General features: G+C 55.9%; 8 protein-coding genes across 8 annotated transcripts; 4 read left to right on the forward strand and 4 right to left on the reverse strand.

The window, feature by feature from the left end:
- Positions 1 to 563: 563 nt before the first annotated feature.
- Positions 564 to 1,996, forward strand: C8Q71DRAFT_715313 (uncharacterized protein; the record flags this gene model as incomplete). Its single annotated transcript, XM_047921033.1, has 3 exons — positions 564 to 694; positions 751 to 1,010; positions 1,068 to 1,996. The coding sequence occupies 3 exons, from the start codon at positions 564 to 566 to the stop codon at positions 1,994 to 1,996; spliced, it is 1,320 nt and encodes a 439-aa protein (XP_047774560.1).
- Positions 1,997 to 2,685: 689 nt separating this feature from the next.
- On the reverse strand, positions 2,686 to 4,391 carry C8Q71DRAFT_861800 (oxidoreductase; the record flags this gene model as incomplete). Its single annotated transcript, XM_047927948.1, has 7 exons — positions 2,686 to 2,852; positions 2,908 to 3,093; positions 3,148 to 3,202; positions 3,265 to 3,682; positions 3,753 to 3,961; positions 4,035 to 4,159; positions 4,220 to 4,391. 7 exons carry the CDS (start codon positions 4,389 to 4,391, stop codon positions 2,686 to 2,688), a joined length of 1,332 nt encoding a protein of 443 aa, XP_047774561.1.
- Positions 4,392 to 5,256: 865 nt separating this feature from the next.
- Positions 5,257 to 5,722, reverse strand: C8Q71DRAFT_861801 (mitochondrial F1-F0 ATP synthase subunit F of fungi-domain-containing protein; the record flags this gene model as incomplete). Its single annotated transcript, XM_047927949.1, has 4 exons — positions 5,257 to 5,282; positions 5,335 to 5,343; positions 5,404 to 5,593; positions 5,651 to 5,722. The coding sequence occupies 4 exons, from the start codon at positions 5,720 to 5,722 to the stop codon at positions 5,257 to 5,259; spliced, it is 297 nt and encodes a 98-aa protein (XP_047774562.1).
- Positions 5,723 to 6,723: 1,001 nt separating this feature from the next.
- C8Q71DRAFT_882299 (MFS general substrate transporter) lies at positions 6,724 to 9,118 on the forward strand. Its single transcript, XM_047928499.1, has 6 exons — positions 6,724 to 7,497; positions 7,548 to 7,711; positions 7,777 to 7,865; positions 7,921 to 8,148; positions 8,204 to 8,570; positions 8,640 to 9,118. The coding sequence occupies exons 1-6, from the start codon at positions 7,207 to 7,209 to the stop codon at positions 8,797 to 8,799; spliced, it is 1,299 nt and encodes a 432-aa protein (XP_047774563.1). The 5' UTR covers positions 6,724 to 7,206; the 3' UTR covers positions 8,800 to 9,118.
- A 97-nt stretch (positions 9,119 to 9,215) lies between these two features.
- Positions 9,216 to 13,801, reverse strand: C8Q71DRAFT_782560 (glycosyltransferase family 2 protein). The gene is made up of 19 exons (XM_047924932.1): positions 13,524 to 13,801; positions 13,369 to 13,461; positions 12,637 to 13,316; positions 12,161 to 12,581; positions 12,055 to 12,109; positions 11,693 to 11,995; positions 11,467 to 11,642; positions 11,355 to 11,408; positions 11,199 to 11,291; positions 10,967 to 11,146; positions 10,686 to 10,907; positions 10,465 to 10,623; positions 10,328 to 10,411; positions 10,029 to 10,273; positions 9,934 to 9,937; positions 9,886 to 9,912; positions 9,804 to 9,826; positions 9,651 to 9,742; positions 9,216 to 9,596 (listed from the first exon to the last, which is right to left on the reverse strand). The coding sequence occupies exons 2-19, from the start codon at positions 13,384 to 13,386 to the stop codon at positions 9,538 to 9,540; spliced, it is 2,895 nt and encodes a 964-aa protein (XP_047774564.1). The 5' UTR covers positions 13,387 to 13,461; positions 13,524 to 13,801; the 3' UTR covers positions 9,216 to 9,537.
- Positions 13,802 to 13,929: 128 nt separating this feature from the next.
- C8Q71DRAFT_303756 (uncharacterized protein) lies at positions 13,930 to 15,476 on the forward strand. Its single transcript, XM_047917676.1, has 4 exons — positions 13,930 to 14,172; positions 14,240 to 15,185; positions 15,236 to 15,276; positions 15,333 to 15,476. The coding sequence occupies exons 1-4, from the start codon at positions 14,086 to 14,088 to the stop codon at positions 15,348 to 15,350; spliced, it is 1,092 nt and encodes a 363-aa protein (XP_047774565.1). The 5' UTR covers positions 13,930 to 14,085; the 3' UTR covers positions 15,351 to 15,476.
- A 979-nt stretch (positions 15,477 to 16,455) lies between these two features.
- On the forward strand, positions 16,456 to 16,804 carry C8Q71DRAFT_861804 (uncharacterized protein; the record flags this gene model as incomplete). The annotated part of the gene is made up of 3 exons (XM_047927950.1): positions 16,456 to 16,621; positions 16,683 to 16,739; positions 16,791 to 16,804. The coding sequence occupies 3 exons, from the start codon at positions 16,456 to 16,458 to the stop codon at positions 16,802 to 16,804; spliced, it is 237 nt and encodes a 78-aa protein (XP_047774566.1).
- C8Q71DRAFT_303777 (AAA family ATPase) lies at positions 16,757 to 20,238 on the reverse strand. The gene is made up of 12 exons (XM_047917677.1): positions 20,202 to 20,238; positions 19,945 to 20,122; positions 19,803 to 19,851; positions 19,455 to 19,730; positions 19,121 to 19,359; positions 18,932 to 19,067; positions 18,462 to 18,881; positions 17,865 to 18,406; positions 17,717 to 17,806; positions 17,353 to 17,655; positions 17,214 to 17,300; positions 16,757 to 17,165 (listed from the first exon to the last, which is right to left on the reverse strand). The coding sequence occupies exons 2-12, from the start codon at positions 20,098 to 20,100 to the stop codon at positions 17,052 to 17,054; spliced, it is 2,412 nt and encodes an 803-aa protein (XP_047774567.1). The 5' UTR covers positions 20,101 to 20,122; positions 20,202 to 20,238; the 3' UTR covers positions 16,757 to 17,051.
- Between the last annotated feature and the right edge of the window lie 55 nt (positions 20,239 to 20,293).

Here is a 20,293-nt window from a genome sequence, read left to right on the forward strand (position 1 = left end):
ACGCAATAGCCTACTTTGAGTGATTGAACTCGTTATCTGGGGTCGTCTAACTTGCATCCTGCTGCGAGGCTCTCTAGGTCGATTCGGAGGTCCGCTTTGGGACGCAGACTCATGCGGTGTCATAGGAAGCGATAGCTATGACCGACTCGGGTATGTCCCCTTTACGTTTTGATCGCTTACATGAAGTATCCGCAGAACGAGTCGCCGTCGCCGTCGATAGTAGCAAATCATTGGACTTCCGACCTGGATTTTTGTTATCGACCTTCGACGTGGCTAAGCGTCGCGAAGTCATGCAGGCAGCGAGAATGGATGTACGTACAACTGGTACGTAATGAACCTGTCCAAATCGGTGAGTGTTGTCTTCGTGACTCTTTCTCGTCTCACGTAGGCCGGATTAGTGTCGAATGACTCTCGTTGCATGCGCATCCCAGAGCTACCCAGCATGTAACATGTCACGGCGGGTGTATATAACCAACGCGATAGATGCAGTGCGAGCCCATCCCTTCACACAGGGTACGTCCTCTCAAATCTTAGCTTCCGCAAAACTCCCTCCTGCAATCAACATGTCTTCACTCGAGGAACAGCTGCTCGGTCTACGAGATTGCATCCAGAACAAGCCTCCGTACTGCAGCGGAACCCTCAAGCTTCCTTCAGAAGACTTTCTGCTGTACTACGGAAAGGGCGACGACGTTCGGTAAGGCAATACATTTGTATTTAGAGGCTGCTCGTTCATCGAAACGTTCACTCCAGGCGGATCGATCTTTCCACGGCGACGGAGGAGAGTGCGAAGCACCTGGCAGAGTCCTGCGACTCTGCGACGTTCGGGTTGAACAACCAGGACGTCCTGGACGAGTCGTACAGGAAGGCAGGCAAGCTCGACAGGAAGCATTTCTCCCCAGCATTCGACCTAGCGAGCACGGGCCTCCTCGGTATTATCGAGACCGAGTTGATCGAACGGAACAAAGAAAGTCCCTCTATCCGCGCCGAGCTCTACAAGCTGAACGTCTACGGTACGTCGGTCATCGTTTCACATGCTTCTTCAGGACTGACTGGGAACGATTGTGTAGGGCCTGGCTCATTCTTCAAGGCTCATCAGGATACGCCCAGAAGCACGGACATGTTCGGCTCGCTCGTCGTCGTGTATCCCACTGTCCACGAGGGAGGCGCTTTGGTGCTCCGCCACGGAGGCAAGGAGTGGACCTTCGACTCGTCAAGGATCATCGCAGACCAGAAGGAGCCACGCCTCGCGTACATCGCTTTCTTCAGCGACGTCGAGCACGAGGTCCTCCAGGTGCAATCTGGGTATAGGATTACGATCACCTACAACCTCTATTACAACTCGCCACAGCCTTCCGACCTTCCAGTACGCCCGTTGACTTTCGAGTCTTCTCTGAAGGCCGCGTTGCAGCATCTGCTCGATGACCCCACGTTTCTACCCGAGGGTGGCCACCTCGGATTCTGCCTCAGTCATCAGTACCCGGTCGAGAGCGATCGCGGTGCCGGGGCCAAGGCGCTGTCTGAAGTGTCTGGTATGCTCAAGGGTAGCGACGCTTCGCTTGCGAGCGTCTTCACCGCTCTGGGTCTCCGTTCGCGACTTGAATTCGTGGTAGAAGACAACGAAGTGTGGATCGAAAGTGAGGAGGGCGGCTCCACGCACATGATCGCATATGTGTTGTTCGATGAGTATGCTCCCGACATCGAGGAGACGACGGTGGAAAGCCAACTCTTCGAAGTCTTGCGAGATATAGGCGGCAAACTTGCGACCCGGATCCCACCTCTGTACCCAGGCCGCAACGCGATCGAGCCTGCCGTGCATGTGCACTGGGTCGTGTCGCCGAGCAGCAACACTGGCTTCAAGTTCAAGACCCGCTACCTGACGTACGGGAACGAAGCGTTGCCCGGCATGCAGTATACCCATTTGTGCATTCTGGCAGATGTAGGGGACTCTAGTGAAAGGCGCCGTAGCTGGTACTCACGAGTAGGGGCTCGTCGTTGAATGAAGCTCCGTAGGGGCCCTGTGTATGTTGACAGTGTACGCACAAAGCAAATCAGTCTCTTTCCACATGTAATGAAAACACACTGAGCGTGGTCACGTTGTATTAGTGACCTATGCCGAAGGTGGGCTGAAGTCAGATCGATGCACTTTACTAGGAGGTGGACTCACCTCAAGGGAGGCTTCCAAGGTGGAAACACGCATGTTGGAGTAAATATGCTTACCTTGTAGACTAGACATCGCACGTCCCGGGACTCTGCTGACCTAGTCATCGCACCAGAACGAGACCGAGCATGCCGGGGGTGTGGGTGCATCTGAGACAAGCTGCCGTACTTCATGTCAGCCTATGCGAAGGACTTCTTGTTCTGCTAAACAGGTGGGACGATAACGCTGTCAGAACCGGTTTGCACATTGTGACGCAATGATCCTAATATACTGGCCAAGCTTATTGGCGTATCAGTTGAAGCTGTAGGAAATGTGACCAGGGTGGCTCTCTTCGAGGTTCAAGCAAGAGAGTCGTAAAGCATAGGAGGACCGAGTCACCGTGTGTAGCAGGCATGCAGGCATCAAGCATGCAACATGTTGTTCTCAGGCTCTCATCGAACGACAAATGCAGATATACTGAGCCCACATGAGCTTACTCGCACCAGCACTAAGATAATTCAACCCGCTCGTTCAAGCACGCAGTAAGTTCAAGGGTCCCGCTCCAGAATCTCATCCCCATGCCGGCGCAGATCCTCTACATTCGTGAACCCACTCAACCCAAGCGTCGTATCAAACTCAGAGAGCACGTCTCTGAGCTGGCTCTCTACGCCCGCGGCTCCACCGACTGCCAGCGAGTACAGCACAGGGCGTCCGTCTGCGTGAATATCAGGAAGTTTGTCGGGACAGCACACGAGGCAACGACGACCCACACAGTATACCCTGTGCTCCCGAGGCGATCGCTTTGAAAACGTCGCTCCCGCTGCGCCGGATGCCGGAGTCCATCAAGACTGTGAAGCGACCGCTCTCCTCAGGCTGTGCAGCCTTCACTTTGGGGCTCTGAACTATCTTTCGCAGAGCACGTAGCGAAGGGATGGCGCCGTCTATCTGTCGTCCCCCTGATGTATGGTTTGTATCATGGACTGTACGCTCGGTATACGGGCAGAGCTCACCATGGTTTGAGACGCCAATGCCCTCAACACCGCAGTCGATTGCTCGCTCAGCGTCCTGCACGTCAACTACTGTGAGAGATAATTGCCAGTGTCGTGACGACCGCCACACGGGCTCACCTTCACGGACAGAATACCCTTCAGTACGATCGGGCCATCCCAATGCTGCCTCAGGAAAGCGACATCATCCCACGTCTTCCCCGTATCTATGATCCTCTCCAAGAATGACAGCGCACACTGCGCCCGGCGCACCGCACCCGCATCGCCCTTCCTAACCAACTCGTCCTGAGCCCTCGGGTCGTACGGGAACGCAGGCCTCACGTCCTCTGGGAATGGCTCCAGCCCGAGCTTCCCCATGAACGCCGGGTCGCTCAGGCCGACCTCCATGCCCACGGCGTGCACCACGGGAAAGTAGGCCGTGTCGAGGTCGGATGAGCGGTACCCGTGCATGAGCCCGTCGACCATCATCACCAGGGCCGTGAACCCGCCCCGTTTCGCGCGGGCGAGGAGCGAAAGTGTGACCTCCTCTTCCTTTCCCCTGGTTCCATGGTCAGCGAATCACTTTATAGTGGCGTTCGCGCAGCGTGCGACAGCCCGGATGGACGTACCAGTATAGCATGAACCAACGCGGTCCTGTTCCGTTGGCCTTCGCGATCGCCTCGATCGACCGGCTCGACGCAGTGCTCATACAGAAGGGCACGCCGACCTTCCCGGCAGCCTCAGCCGTCGCACACTCTCCGTCAGCGTGAACGATTGACTGCAGGCCCATAGGCGCGACGATCAACGGCGAAGGGTACTTCACGCCGAAGAGCGTCGTCTAATCTGGAAGCATAACCAGCGTGCCGGTTCGTCAGATCAAAATGCATGACTGACGGCGTGCGGAAACGCACCTCGAGACTGCGAGTCCTCACATCGTTCAGCACCTGAGGGATGATCCTCCACTTCCTGAACTCCTCGCGGTTCGCCTCGAGGGTCGAGCCCGTCCCTGCGCCTGCAGAGATGTACTCGAATGCCTCTACGTCGTGTGCACGCCGGTCAACGCCATCCCTCAAGCATGTGGTCAATTCAAACGCACCTGGTGAATGCGCCATCGCCTCGCGCGCAGCACTCTCGAGCTTGTGGAAGCTAGCGGGCACCAAGGGTGGCTTGCGATTGAGGAAGACCTCTCCTACGTAGGAGCTCCATGGTTGCGCTTTCGCATGATCACTGTCGCCATCCTGGTTCGGGACATCAGCTTCTCTAGACATCGTCTCAAAGAGCGGGGTGCACAATATGCACTGCGACATGCATTGCTGCGCGCTATTTGAGTCGACAGTACGGTTCAATGAATAGAATGCATGAGACTCAGAGGGATCTGAGACACATCCGGGCTACCCGATGTTTGAACCGGTGTCTCAGAGGGATTGACTGAATGACATGCGTGGGCCTCGCCCCTCAGCAATGGGGTCTCTTTGCGGCGGCAACGTCCTCGCGCAGGATGTTACGCAGAGGAGGGTCCCGCGGAATAGCAATGAGCGAATGCTGCCATTTCACAAACCCACTCACTTCCCGAGCGCGAGCCTCATCATTGTATGCTGTCGGACCAGACATCCATCCGACGTGTCACTGCACCCGTGAAGGGGACGTTAGCATGCCTTCTATATTCAGGTAACTTAGTACATCACCGAAAGACAACGGAGGGAAGGTGGGAGAGTGATAATATAATGTTACCCCAAGCCCTGTGTCAGTACTCGTGCATGCGAGCTCCGACATTTGCAAGGTTTAACCCGTACGGGACTAGAGAGTTTTGATCTCCCCAGGGAATGAGGCATCGAGCGAAGTGTGAAGTGTTCGACGAGCCAATTGAACTGGGTGTGCACGAACGCGTGCAGGCGGTACGATGGTAGCGAGAAGCAGGTTCTCGGATCTCGGAGGCCGTACACTCCCAGGAGCCATGGCAGCAAACGGGCTCTACTCCAGACAGCGAGACACGGCGGAGGCAAGATTTATCGCAGAAACACATCAGTTGTATCTTTGAATGTGAATGCATTGCGGCAGCAGCGAGACATTGTTCCAAAGTTGACTTCACATCTAGCTCTTCCAACACGCGACCAACCTCTCCGGACCCGACCATTAGTGAGGGTGGTTCTTGTGGTGCTCTGAACCCGGCATATAAGCATTGCAGCGCACACAAACTCGACGTGTACTCACTCAAGTGCACTGCCGAAATTCCCAATGAATTAGTACATCCGAATGAGGCAGAAGAGTATAGCGACGTACTCTGGTAGTCAAGGGTGTAGCTCAGACCGAAGATGCCCAGAATTCCCCAAACCAGCGGGGCCGCCGACGCGTTCTTGCCGTTGAAGAACCGCTCCTTGATGCCACGCAGAGCGGGCGTGGGCGCGGGGCCCTTGGGCAGCTTCGAGTAGAAGTTGACAAGCGGGCCGAGGCCTGCTCCCTGGCCGGACGACTACGGGATCCACGAGTCAGTCGACAGAGCAAACAGGAGATAACAAGGATTCCTGACCAGGATGGAGGGAGTCGCGATTTTGGGAGGGACGATGCCGCCGAGCTGGCGGCGGATGAGGGTGGGCTGCATGGTGGCGAAGGATGAGAGCTCTGCTGGCGCCCGACGTCCGAACGCTCGTCTTCGGCGGGACCCGCGTCCACCGAGATACCGTATATATCTGTTTTATATATATGTACATATCTGGCGAACTAATCCCCTGCGGCTGATTTATAGGAGAGTTACTTTGTCAGTTATTTTGCGCTTATATTTGTGCCAAGCGGGATCATCTCGCTTTCTGAAGTTGAGTCTCACTGCGAATGTTGCTCGCGCTCGTTGCCTCAGATCTACACGAGAAGTACGTTCTTTGGTCCACCAACTATGCTACGAGTAGACTTCACAATGGCCCCCCAACCCGACAGATCCCAGCCAGGACGACGGTGCCTGTTCCATTAATGTCTAGTACGCTAACAGTACTTGACTGAAGGTCGCGGCAGCCGTACTAGCCGCCGCGAATGAAGGCGACATATGACAGTTCTACATGTACTAGATTCGACATGCAAGAAGTGATCTGCGTGGACTTTAAGAGCGTTTGCAACGGCCTGCCGCATCCAATGACGATCCGGATGGTTTCTGGGTGTTATATACTGATATTGCCCGCTCATCTGAGACGGGGTCAATATCATGATAGTAACGGCGAGTCGCCATTCCTCCGCATTGCTGGGTGAACATACCCTCGACAGCTGATACAGGTTGAGTGGCTGCAGCGACACGATCGACTGACTGAGCCTCCCTGCGCAGCCTGTCACGTCTAGAAGCATTAGCATAATTGCGCATCGCCAGAGCAGATCCGAGTCGGAGAGGTGAGTCCCTGCCAAGTTTGTAAAGCCGACGTTGTGCGCTGATGGCGATATGGGCAGAAGGCTCGCTCGCTGCGCGGTAAGCGGAGCGCTGTCATTGTCCCAGTGTCCCGCACACGGTGGAACCGCGACCGACCGTCGACTTCGTGCCATGTCCAATTGCTACGTCCGCTGGAGCAGTTGGACTGATCCGAATAGGAATCGCAGCCATCAATGACGCTTCTCGCCGTGCGCACCGGACGCAGCCACATACACATGCGAGGGCAGCCCAGCCACCCCGAGTCGGACACCGCTGTTGCGTGAGTACATCGGGCTCACGCGCCTGCGTTGACATATCCCGGCATTTCGTGTATTGTTTTACCATCTTGATCTTTGTGGTGGACAGGAACAGCGCCCGCTCTAACTGCATTCTCACAATTGTCATCTGAGCGAAGAAGGGACGGTACCCGATATATTCTCGACCACAGCGGAACCGACGATGTGATCCTGCGTCGCGGAGCTGTACCAGTCACTGCGCCTCGGCCGTATTTGGCCAGAGTTGCCATTGAATTTGCCTCCATTTCAATACCGTAGGTCTGGAAACGGCCCTGGCAGTCGACAGATGTCGTGGTATAATCAAATCGTATATAAGCCTGCTGCCCTCCACGCGTCCTCCCGGCTGGCTTCACGGGGCCATCCACAGTGGACTTGCACTTTCTTGTCTCCTCGCCCTCAGAAATGGCTGACCTAGAAATGTCGAAGGAACGCATCTCCTGCGATGCCCCGACCCTCGTGGATCCCCAGGATATACCTGAACCGGCCATCGACCGAGCTAAAGACGCAGTCGAGGGGGGCGTTGAAGGATGGCTTACAGTTCTCGGGGCATTCCTGTTGCTTTTCTGCAGCTTCGGCCAACTCAACGCTTTCGGGACGTTCCAGGCGTATTATGCAGATCACCAGCTCAAGCATATGTCTCCATCGGCCATCTCCTGGATTGGCTCTTTGCAACTATGGATCTTCTTTTTCTCTGTGAGCTACGCTTGCCTGACCGATGCAGTACCGACGCTGAGGAATATCAGGGCGGCTTCATAGGCAGGCTATTCGACGAGTACGGTCCGCGGGTCCTCATGTTGCCGGGCACGCTGCTCCTCGTCCTCAGCATCATGATCACCAGCGTATCATCTTCGTACTACGAGTTTCTTTTCATCCAAGGCTTCCTCTTCGGTCTCGGGGTCGGCCTAGTGTGAGTACCGTCTGCCGCCTCGACCGCGCCCGCCTCACGCCGCTGTTCATGAATGGATTTTTTAGATTTTACCCCTCCCTTGCGGCCGTCTCGACGCACTTCAGCCGCTACCGTGGAACCGCCCTGGGGATAGCCATCGCGGGGTCCGGTGCTGGTACGCTATCATCATTCTCCAGTAACCCCTTGGGGTCTGACAGCGGCGCGCACAGGCGGGTTGGTCTATCCCATCATGTTCCAGCGACTCTTCTCGGAGGTGGGGTTCGGTTGGGCCGTCCGGATTTCCGGGTTCTTCTGTTTCGCCCTATGCGCGGTGGCACTGGCATTCGTCACGAGGCGAAAGCCTGAACAAAAGCAGCCACGACCGTGGTTCGACCTCAAATTACTGAAGGACACCCGCTTCATGCTCGTCGTTGGTTCCAGCTTCTTCATCTCCTTCGGTCAGTCGGTCACTCGACGCTCCGTGCGTCCAACAATGCTGATAGTCAGAGCAAGGTCTCTTCGTACCCAACTTCTACATCGTCGAGTACGCCACGGCGCGCGGCGTCTCCTCCACGATGGCCTTCTACGTGCTCGCCATCATGAACGGCGCGAGCATCTTCGGGCGGCTCGCCCCGCCTTTCCTCTCCGACGCGCTCGGACGGTTCAATCTGATCGTCCCCTGCGCCTTCTTCTCCGGCCTCTTGGCGCTCGCGCTCTGGACGACCGCACGCGGGCTCCCCGCCATCATCGTCTTCTCCGTCCTCTACGGGTTCGTCTCCGGCGGGTTCAACGCGCTCATCATCCCGTGCGTCGTGCAGATATCCGGAGCGCATGAGATCGGGACCAGAGTGGGGATGCTGTATACCCTCATTTCTTTCTCGTGAGTCTCAATTTCCTTTTCTTCTCAAATTACAGTGGGTGGCAGGGCGGCTGACAGCGGACATGACAGCTCGATGGGCGGTGGACCGGCCGCCGGTGCCCTGTTGCACACCATGGGAGGCTCATTCACCGGCGTTGCTGCCCTCATCGGTGCAAGCATGATCTTCGGCTCTTTCCTCCTGCTATGGGCAAGACTCTCCATCAAACCAAAGATTTGGGCTCGTGTATGAGCCTAGCCTCCGTGATTTTCAAGTTCGACTGCACTTTAATGACCTCGCACCCTGCCTTGTAGCTATACGTACTTACAGTTTTACGTTTTATGTCTTACGCTTCTCGCGCTGTTATCGACTGCGCATCTTTCACGACTCTTGCATAGCACAACAATTAGATACAATGACCATGACCCGACAATGCCCCGTTAAACAAGTAGCAGTAGCAATAGTAGTTCAAGTAGATACCCCGTAGAGTAGACATACATAGTTCAGTACGTCCGGAATGCCAGTGAACGAGATACTTATGATTCAATTCGCTCGTAACATTCCACGCGGACTGACTGTGGCTGGACTGATGTTCGTTGACGTTGAGACAACGTTATGATGTGTACTGGCAAGTTCATCTTTTATGTCGTCCCCGCCTTCAATTCTAATTTTGAGCGACTGCATTGCATATGATGGCATTCCCGAAGTCGGATCACGATGCGTCTTGGATACTGCATGAATACGTCGACGATAACATCATTGTTCAAGATGGAAACAGACATCGATGGTTGAGTACAGGGTATAACAGCAAGACAGCGCCAATCGTGTTACGTAGAGGTAGAGTTCGTGAGTAAATGATAAATCATTGCGAGCATCACAACAGAGAGCAAAAGTCCGATAATACTTAGATGTCGTCGATTCATGATTCATCGTGCCTATGCACGCCAAGCACTTAGATCTTGGAGAGATGCCGGCCCCCTTCGGTGCTACTCATTCTCCTGCGAATAACCGGACAAGCATGTAGAGTGTTGATCCGACGAACCGGACGACTGTACAGCAGCACAGGTGAGCATGGGATGTCAATGTCGGTGTCAACCACTTACACGCAAGTCCAGCGACGGAGAACAGGATGAAAGCCAGGTAACCATCGACTGTCTTCTCCGCATTGGATTCGGTTGACTTGCCAGTCAGGGTGCTGCGTGAGACAATGCCTCAGTATCATTCCATCTCGGAGGCTGGACAAAGGCTGCGCATACACAATGATGGCTGCTAGCAGACCCTGTAGAACAGCTGTTAACCACCGAAGCAGGCAGACGATGCTTAATAGTTGATACTCACGTTGGAGATTGTCCACACGAGAAGGACCTAAGGAATACTCGTCAGTACCCTGCTACGGACTCCCGAACACGTGCATCTATACTCACACTACACACAGACGGTCAGCATCGTGCAGTACAGAGCAGCTTAAGTCAGACACTCACTTTGTCCGGAACGACTTGTAGTAATCTTCCTGTGCAGTCGTCTCGTCTACCTTTTGTTCCTCCTTCGGGGGCTTCGTCTGCAGTACGTGGATCGCATCCTCGTACATCGCGTTCAGGTCCTCCTTCTGTGTTGGCATCGTCACCTCCACCTCATTCGTGTCCTTGGCGACTTGTACGACTCCGAGATCGGTGGAAACCTTGTTGTCGCCTTTCGTTCCCCAGGAGACATCATGAACATTGGCGAACTGAAGGCAAATGTTCATCAGAATTGAGCACTGCGAATGAAACAGTGGACGCACCGCGTAGACGTTCAGTACCGCAATGTACGATGGTGCCAACAACAGGTACTGGAGGAAGGACGTGATCATATGCCATGGCTCAAACTAGTCAACCTGTCAGCTAGGAAGCATCGCAGGAGCGAAGCACGAATGCGCACATGAATGATTGACGCGATGACATATAGACCATACGTAGACACCAACGAGATGACGATGTCACGGAATATCGCGTTGGTGAAGAGATCGTTCAGTGTGAGGCCACCCGTCTCTTTTTGCAGGTTCTGTATACTTTTGACAACGAGGAACGCAGCCGCAACCTGATTCACAGGAGCCATCAGCTTGTATGCGGTAGCGAATACGAAGAAGCGCCCTAACGTACCGTCATGTAGATCGTGATACAGGCGAACCCTATCATCGCGAACGTAAATGCCCACTTCGAGCCCTGAGGGCGATTGCCGAGCGAGAGGAGGAAACACATGATGAGTAGCCCAAGATAGATGTAGTTCACCACGATGTTAAAGTATTTGATCGCGCTGCTCAAGCCCAGCGACGAGTCCTCAAGTGAGTCGGTCAGAATGACGAAGAAGATGTAGAAGTTGCCCTGAGAAGAGCACAGCGTCATTAGTCCGAAAACAGACACAGGGAAAGACGGGTCCTTACGAGAGCGAACCAGGAGAAGAACAGATTGAATGTCTGATAGATAAATTCCACGTGAATCCAGAACTTGCGAAGCAGGCTGTGCGAGGAACGGTAAATGTAGTGGAACTTGACCGTCCCGTGTATGCTCGCGAAGAAGGAACCGTTGAGCCATCGTCTCCGTTGCGAAATGAGCTCTGGCACCTGGGAAAGTGTCAGCCTGACCGCATGGTCATCAAATGCGTATTTTGCGTACTTGGTCAGGGACATCCGTAACGGCATACGCAGACTTCACGTAGTGCAAGAGCCATGAACCGCCACGTTTTGACACAAGCTCCCAACAGAGGATCTGGAGTGACAGCACAATGAGCAGTCACGTTGCGTGCAAAGACTAATTAATCGGATGACGTACACGATCCTCCGCGAGGTACATGTTGGCGGTGAAGATGTCAGCACCGGCACCATGCTGGGAGTCAATAATTCAACACCGCGTTTGAGACACGGCATAGACACACAGGACTTACCATCTTCTCACCCAAGAAGTACTTCTGCAGCGGGCCTTCACCCGTGGGATCGTTCTGCAGCGCGATGTACCGATACGCGCTGAAGGCACCTGGCAACACCGTGATGTACCCAAAGACAGACTCCAGCGGCTTGTCCAAGATGTTCGACATCTTGTACTCGAAGTTTTGCGCCGCAACTACACTGTACATCAGCACGGCTCACGCATGTCAAGGCAACAGGGCGTACCGAGTGGATTGAACATGTTCCTGCCGTACTTGCCCTTCAGCGCGACGATCTCACCACACGCGCCGCCGACGTTCGAGTTGATGTCGAACGCCTTCCACAGATGGTAGATGGACGTGGGGCCAGGCATGGTGCCGACATCGAGCAAGACGCAGACGTTGGGTTGGAGGATGGGCCCGAACGCGTTGAAGAACCACCGGTGCGAGTTGATCTTCTTCTGATTCTGTTCTTTGAGGCAAAAGATGAGCTGCACTGGGACGATGCCGCGGTCGCCGCCTTCAATTTTCATCGAGGGCGTGACGGAGACTGGCAGCAATGAGTCGGTATCAGTGGTCACTAGGGTGTAGGGTTTTTCTATCACTTACTCTGGGTAGTGTACTCGAAGATATGCGCAGTTACGGGCTTGTTCTTGATGACGTTCTACAGACCACAAATGAAGAGAATAATAAACATACGGCGAGATCGACGCACCTTCGCAACGCCCTCCTGGTATGCGCCCATCGCCGCAATCACACTCAACGTTCTCGAGTTGATCTTGAGCCGTCCATCCGACACGATACACACCACGACCTTCTTCCATCCCTCCTTCCCCCACGTCTTGCTCCGATCGCGCTTGCACAGGTGCGCGATGTTCTTCATCACACCGTGCATCGTCCGGCAGAACAGCTCCTCGTCCTCGTTGTACATCGTCATCACGATGAACAGCTCTGTCCGGCGCGGCGGGTCATAGTGCACCTGCCGGAGCGTGAAGCCCGAGTCCTTGAAGTCGTTCGGGTCGCACGTCGCCGCGGAGTAGCGCATGTGCGTGAACTCGCGGTCACCCTTGAGCCCGCACATGTCCAGCAGCTTCGTCGGCACCGCGCAGTCCACGACGAAGTTGCCCTGGAACAGCCTGCAACGGCATCCGTTCAGCTCCGACGCCACCGCGGGTGTGCATATACACTTACTCGACCTTCTTGATCGTCTTGTACCGCCGCGGCACGCGCTGCGGGATCCGCCCGTACCGGATGTTGCTCTCCTCCTCGTCGGCTGCGACCGCCTGGTAGTCGCCGGGTATCGGCAGGTTCGACGAGTGTCCGGTGTCCCTTCGCAGCAGCGGGTAGTCGCCTCCGTCGTTCAGATCGTCGTCGGGCTCCTCCTGGTGCTCCAGTACGGGGCCCGGGTCGTACAGCGACACGGGAGAAGGTTGAAAGGTCGCCCCGGGAGTGCTGGTGTGCATTCCCCCGTATCCCGAGTTCAGATAATCTGGCTGACCGAGTGGAGGCGAGCCTGGGTGAAGGGGCGGGGACATCGGGTGCATCGGCGGTGAGGTGTGCATGTACGAGGGCTGAGGTGGAGGCGAGGTGGTGTGCATGTACGAGGGTTGCGGTGGGGGAGAAGTTGTGTGCAGGTACGCGGCCTGGTGCGGCGGGGAGTGGTAGAGACTGGGATGTGGGGCTTGTGGTTCTGCAAACGGGTCCAGGGCGGCATGGAGGGGTTGGTAGGGTTGGTGTTCTTGCTCGTAGTTTGGTGAGGAGTTGCGCTGGTATGGCTGAGCCGCCTGGTGCGTCTCGTAGGGATTTGGATTGTAGGATGAGTACCCTGAGGAGTAGCCATCGTTGTATTGCCCGCGCTGGGCCTCATCCGCCTGCGACAAAAAATGAGCAGGATAATCGGACAGCGATGACATTGACAGTTACCTCTGGGTAGTGCGACATTGCTGAGCTTCGAGACGCGTTCGTGCGCGTACTGTCTCTGATAACCCGCTGCGGTTCACGTCAAGCTGTGTGAGGCTGTGTCACAATTTACATCCTTGTCAGCTCGTTCGTCGAGCAGCTGCGCTGACTGTACCCACCGGGTGGATCTGACCGCTCCAATCCGCGCTCAGGCTGTACTGCGAACAGCTCCGAGGACCAAAGACACGCCGTGGACTGCCGTGGACTTGCCGTGCGCAGGCCGTCGCGTCGCGCAGTCGGTGGTTGTGGCGAACTGCGCTTTTCGCAGGAGAAGAGGGGGGCGAGGGATGTCTTCGAGTACAGGTAGATACAACAACGTAGTCGTTCAATTCGTCAGGAAGTCGTCGCAGATGATGGGATTCAAAGTGGATGGCCAGGTGGGTTGGATGCCCCGCGCTGCAACCCGCAAATGGCAACTCTGCTGTTCCTGGTTACTGCCGGGCTGCCTTCGGGCTTGCCCTGTTTGGATTCTGAATATCAAAGTCAAATACTCACCGGCACCGCGCGGCTTTGCCTGCCGCTCAACTTGGCAATCGTCTGTCAATCGATCCAAGTTGTGGCCAAGTTGTGGCCTTATACATCGCTGTGCCGCCTCAGGTGAATACTGGTCACTGATCGTAGTAGTATTGTGGCTTGTGACCGTGTTACCCGCCGACTTGAACCAAGCTTCAAGCTCAAAGAATGGCAGGAGCTGAGACCAGTGACGCGAACTTGAATGTTGTTTCAGTCAATGCCCAGCATAGCTCAACGATCGTAACCCAGACTCAGGTATGTACGAAATCTACGCGCACGCCGAACACAGTGAAGGCTGATCCGCGGACATCGTGACGGTCAGCAGGCGGGACAGGTCTATGAACTGGATACGCAACCCGCGAGCACCCCCATCGATGCCGGACAGACGTTCTACAGTGCACGCTTGCCCTATGAACTCTGTCAAATCATCATGGATTGCGTGGCCCTGCCTCTCACCGACGATATCACCAGCCATCACCGTGCCCAGCTTTTGGAGTCGGTTCGCAGTCTAGTGGCATGTACGCGGACGTGCCACGCGTGGAACTCGTACGGCCAGCGACTCTTATTCAGAACTGTCCTGCTTGACAATCGCCCAGGCATCTACGGACTATCCAAAGCCCTCTACCTGAACCCTGGGCTGGCCGCGTTGATCGATGGTGTGGTCCTTGTGTCTGAGAAAGTTCCGATCAACACTCTGCTACCCGTCTTCGCCATGGTGTTCGTACGAAGGCTCACTGCGTTGCGACGGCTTTGTCTCGTGGACATCAAGTTCGGACTTGGTCATCGCTGCTCGATATCTCTCACTTCACTAGGTCTTTGGACTCTACGGGAGTTCACATCGGTGACGACCCTGACTTTGTTCCACACGGTGTTCCGCTCTCCGCGCGAACTTGCCCGTATTCTAACATCCCTCTACAACGTCACAACGCTACACTGCCGGGCAGTGTATTTCGCGTCTGCGGGCCAAGCAAGATATTTCGTCGATCATCCTCCACTCAGAACGACGACCTTGGCCTTGCATACTGGCCTACCGCTGCAGGCGGTACCACACCCCTTTCAAGCTGCGCTAGAAGAAGCAGTCTCAATGGTCACCCTTGAAGACGAAACAGCAGAGTTTAGCTGTTCGGTGGACTTGCCGCGGGGTGCAATATCAGACGACCCTGCTGCAGCTTGTCCGATCTTGCGCAGGAGTGGCGCCGCGTTGCGCCGATTGACCCTCGAACTCATGGCACTGGAAGCTGGTGAGCGAGTCCGCCACAACCAAAAACGTAAGTCCGCGACGATTATGCTGTCTTTACTATGGCTCACATGCCCCAAGTTGTGCGATATTACTCGCTATCCTGCAACACAAACCTCGAGGTCTTACGGGTCAATATACAAACGTGGGAGGACATTAGCTTAAGTCGCGTTAACAGGATTGCTGCCGGCTCTGACTTGAGATGGTTGACTGAGCTCTGCTCCACCATGTCTTGTCCGTCGTCGCTCCGATCCTTACGGTTGGTGATCTCTGTCGGGATGAGCGTACATGCCCGGAGGAAAGGCAACGTATGGCCTGCGTATCTGCCCGACCCCCCTTCCAGTGCCCTCCTTGACAACATGCTCTCCCAACCAATATTTGCGGCATTCCAGCATCTGGAATTCGTACTCAGACTCTCCGACCTATAAACATCCTATATGCATTGGCCTAGGCGTTCGGAAAAAGTCCGCAGTACGCTGTTTCCCCGACTAGCTGCTCAAGGAAAGGCCTCGTAAGTTCCTTTCATACTCGTCTGACGTCAATCGGGAATTTAACCATTTTGCAAACACTTAGGGTGTCTCTTTGGGTGCATGAGCATTACCAGGATCGCGAAAGCGAAGAGGTATGGTGGAAGCATTATCACAACTTTCAAAACAGCGGGGACACAGAGTCGACGTCGTGGGAGACATCCTTTGGTCATGACCACATGTTTGTGAGGCGCCGGGAACGCGTTGGCTTCGAGGAGACCTCAACTTGACGTGGAATAGGCCAGACCAGTACGTTCAAGTTTCCAGTACTTGTCATTTACTCACTCTCTGAGCTCTATATCTCCTAGAAGGCGGAAGTATACCATCCGAACCGTTTTCAATTCCCCTGCGAGCGAACGTTGCTGCATCGCATTTGTGTTCAAATGTATCACCAGAATGTTACCGTCCTCTCCTCACTCAAAATGGCGGTCTGCTTAGCGAAGAAAACCACCACGTATACTATGTGGTATGTACCAGGATAGTCCCAGAGAATTCTGGCAAGCACGCAACCATCTGCGCCAGAGGAGCCACCAGGGAGCCACTCCCGAGTTGGTGCGATAGTTGCCGGATAAAGTTGGGATAAAGACACTACGCTTGGTGACTGCGCCACCGTATACCCGTGACGTCAGAGCAATGATGGTGATATCATGTCTTCCACCGGGCAATCAGGTATAAGAGCTCCATGTTCGTCGGGGGATGCGACTCACTCCTCTTGACCCGCTCGACGACTTACGAATCTTGCTGCTCACTCGCTCTCTTCATCCTTTGATCATCATGTCGACCCAGAACTTCGTTGGTACCCAGCCCGTCGACAACCTCCCGCCCAGCGCGGCTTCGAAGATCCCCGACTCCGAGCTCGACAAGCGCGAGGCTCAGCGCGACCCCGCTCAGGAGCCGGGTGCGAACAAGCGGGCCGGTGTTGCGTCTAGGGTCCCCGCAGGTATGTTCAGGGCGTACATACATACCATCCAACGAGATGGCTGACATGCGTACGTATCTAGATTTCGATACTACCGGACGGTCAGGAGGTCCCCACGGAGACCCGAAGCCAACAGCAGGTAGATCTATTGCTCTGTAGAGGGCTAGACGGATGCTGATAGGTTGCGCAGACCCTGTAGTCTGAAACGATTCACGACGTAACGGTTGAAACATTGGAGACATTGGAAATTGGAAGTTGGCAGTCATCGCACGCAAAGTTTGTATCAATAGTAGACCACACATAATCGCATCGCTATCACGCGCATCCCCAAACAATATCGTAGAACGAAGGTAGCCATGGTGTAACTTACTACTCATACAATTGAGCTCCCACACTCGGTCTCTGTTTTTGCTCTAGTGGTGGTGAGTCCTAGCTGAACCTGAGCAGCGTGTTATGCTTCTCCCACAGCGCTCTGGTCTCTCCATCGTTCGTACTTGGCGACAACGTCTGGTGTGATCTGTCGCTTTATCGCTTTCGCAGCCTCCATGAATGCGGTGCAAGGGACCTGAAGAATCGTCAGTCTTGCGAGAACTACGCGATGTCAATTACATACGAAGGGCGCGTTCATGTCCATCTTCATCGTGTTAAGCGCTGCTTCCTGGCATAGTGCAGCAAGTTCCGCGCCAGAGCATCCCTCAGTCTGAAAGTCATTCTGCATGCAGGTCCAATCTGGCCACTCGTAGAGCACGCACCATCTGCGCGAGCACCGCATGGTCCATGCCAGACTCGACGCTCATCTTCGCCGTGCGTATCCTCAGGATCTCCTCGCGCCCCTGCGCGTCGGGCGGGCCGACGTAGAGGATGCGGTCGAGCCGGCCGGGGCGCATCAGCGCGGAGTCGAGCGCCTCGGGGCGGTTCGTCGCCGCGACGATGGTGACTCCGACGAGCTCCTGCACGCCGTCCATCTCGTTGAGCAGCGAGGTGAGCACGCCTTCGTGCGCGCCGCCAGAGGTGTCCGAGGACGTGCGGGAGGTCGCGAGGGCATCGATCTCATCCTGAAGTTGAAGAATCGCGATGAAGATAAATGTGATGGATGTAGGATGGAAGGGAACGTACGAAGAAGATCAGGGACGGCGCGGCTCCGCGGGCTTTGCTGAAGATCTCACGGACGGCGCGCTCGGACTCGCCGACGTACTTGTTCAGTAACTATCCCAGGCCACAACTCATCAACACCCGCCTACTACACCTTTGATGAAGCACGCACCTCGGGGCCCTTCACAGCCAAGAAGTTCACCCCGCTCTCCGTCGCACACGCGCGCACGAGCAGCGTCTTGCTGCACCCCGGCGGGCCGTACAGCAGCACACCCCGCGGCGGGTGCACCCCGAGCCGCGCGAACGCCTCCGGGTGCAGCAGCGGCCACTCGACGCACTCGCGCAGCTTCTGGATGGTGTGCGCCTGCCCACCGATAGAGGTGTACCGCACGGGGTTGAGGTCGAGCAGGAGCGAGCGCAGCGCGGACGGGCGGATGGTCGGGAGGGCGATGACAAGGTCGGGGAGGGTAAGCTCCGGTGCAGGTAGGGCGGTGTCTGAGGGAGCGGTGGCGGTAGAAGTGGAGGAGGGGAAGGAGGCGAGCCAGCGTTTGATGGCGAGTGTGCCGGCTTCGCGCACGACGGCGCTGAGGTCCGCGCCGACGTATCCGTGAGCCTTCGCGGCAACTGCGCGGAGATTGTCTGGCGAGATTGAGTGGGGAGTCTTCGAGAGAAGGACAGTGAGGATGTGGAAGCGTGCTTCCGCGTCAGGGATGCCTATATGCGCGGACGTTCGTAAGCTAGAGCACCGGTGTGGACATAAAGCACTAACCGATCTCGAACTCGCGGTCAAACCGCCCCGGTCTACGTAGAGCAGGGTCAATGGCGTTCGGTCTGTTAGTCGTAGCGACCACGACAACCCTCTCCTCCTTCCCCTCCGCCTCCATCCCGTCCATGATCGTCAGTAGCTGCGCGACGACGCGTTTCTCGACCTCCCCGCCAGGACCGTCCTCGCGCCTCGGGCAGAGCGCGTCCACCTCGTCCAGCACGACGATGCACGGCGCGCGCTCGCGCGCCTCAGCGAACACGTCGCGTAGCTTCGCCTCCGTCTCCCCGTGGTAGGCGGACGAGAGCTCGGGGCCGTTGACGGTGAGGAGCGAGGCGCGTGTCGAGGCCGCGATGGCGCGCGCGAGGTGGGTCTTGCCTGTGCCGGGTGGGCCATGGAGGAGAATCCCCCTAGGCGGTTTCAGCCCTGTTGGTAGTGAGTGAAAGTTCCGACGTGTACGACAGGGTTGCACGCACCGAAGCGGCGGAAGAGCTCTGGCCGCGTGAGGGGTATCTCAATGAGGTCGCGTATCTGTGCAATCTGTTTGTCGAGGCCGCCGACCGCGGCGTAGGCGTTGGGGTCGACATTGCGCTCGATACCCTTGCCGAGTCCCTGCACACAACTTCTCAGTGTGCTGTCCACACAGCAGGAGAAACCCGAGGTACCGTTTTTGCTGTGTCGGCATTATCGTCGTCGCGCTCTAGGCGGACGGTGACGTTCCAGTCCACCGTCCATAGGCGCGGTTTTCTCTCCTTTGATAAGGACAGTACCGCCAGACTCTCTGTCAGGTCGCCCGCCCTGCCATCTTCGCCTTCCGCGTTGACAGCGGAGACGGCAAACCGCCGGCGCCGGCCCTCGTAAGACAGCTCCACTATCTGCGTGGGCGTGAGGTACTTCTGATCGACTGTGTACACGAGGGAACGAAGATCGTCAGCGTATCGTCCACCTGAGAAGCACCCATCGCGGGAGAATGGGCTGTGGGAAGGGAGTGGGTCGCACCTAGTACCTCTCTGACCAGGAGCGTCAGCCAGTCACGCCGCTTCTCTGGGCTGCTTTCATGGCTCGGCGGCGTGGGCTGCGTCTTGTGTCGCAGATCGGCAGGGGAAGAAGATGCTTCGAGAAGGACTTCGCGCACGCGAATCGTGCGCGCGGCTTGGGCACTCTTCAGCTGTGGGAGGTGCGGATGCGGTCTGCCACCAGTCAGCGGGTGTAGTTGGACCTTTGCTCCGGGGGTCAGATGTGCGGTCAGGAGCAGGGACTTTGAAATGAGAATAGCTAGTATGTCCCCAGCCATATAAGGTGAGCACGTTCGCGAAGGAAGGGCGCACGGAGGGGATGACGACTTACTGTCGTGTGATATGTCTGTTGAGGGCCACACGACGCCCACAGCGAAGGTCTGTCATATCGAGAAGGGTGGTCAGCCGAAGCTCTGAGGATGGCGCGAGGCTGGTCAGCTGCGCGCCCGTCATTTTGAACGGCATGTACTCACAGTGACCTGAGGGTCGTCTGAGAGTATGGCAATAGCATCTCCGGCGCAAAGTTTCGTTGTCTTAACTATTTCTGCGTTTATTACGATTCGTCGTGCTGTACGGCCGGAGACGTCATTCGTGCCGACGACAAATGTCTTGGTCGTAACGGAGGTCATTCTGTACCCAGGACGGATGGGCCTGTATGGAGATGCGTGTCAAACGATATGCAGATGTTTTCTAGGACTAGAGAACACGATTACGCGTAGTATAGACGCACCTACGGCAGCAGAGATGCGATCGTAGATGGAGGTGGGTGTTTGGTATGATTTACGTTTTTAGCAGTTTACTTTTCGATCATTATGCCACGTG

Source organism: Rhodofomes roseus (assembly GCF_022264815.1).
Source record: "Rhodofomes roseus strain CIRM-BRFM 1785 chromosome Unknown C8Q71scaffold_26, whole genome shotgun sequence".
Classification (NCBI taxonomy): domain Eukaryota; kingdom Fungi; phylum Basidiomycota; class Agaricomycetes; order Polyporales; family Fomitopsidaceae; genus Rhodofomes; species Rhodofomes roseus.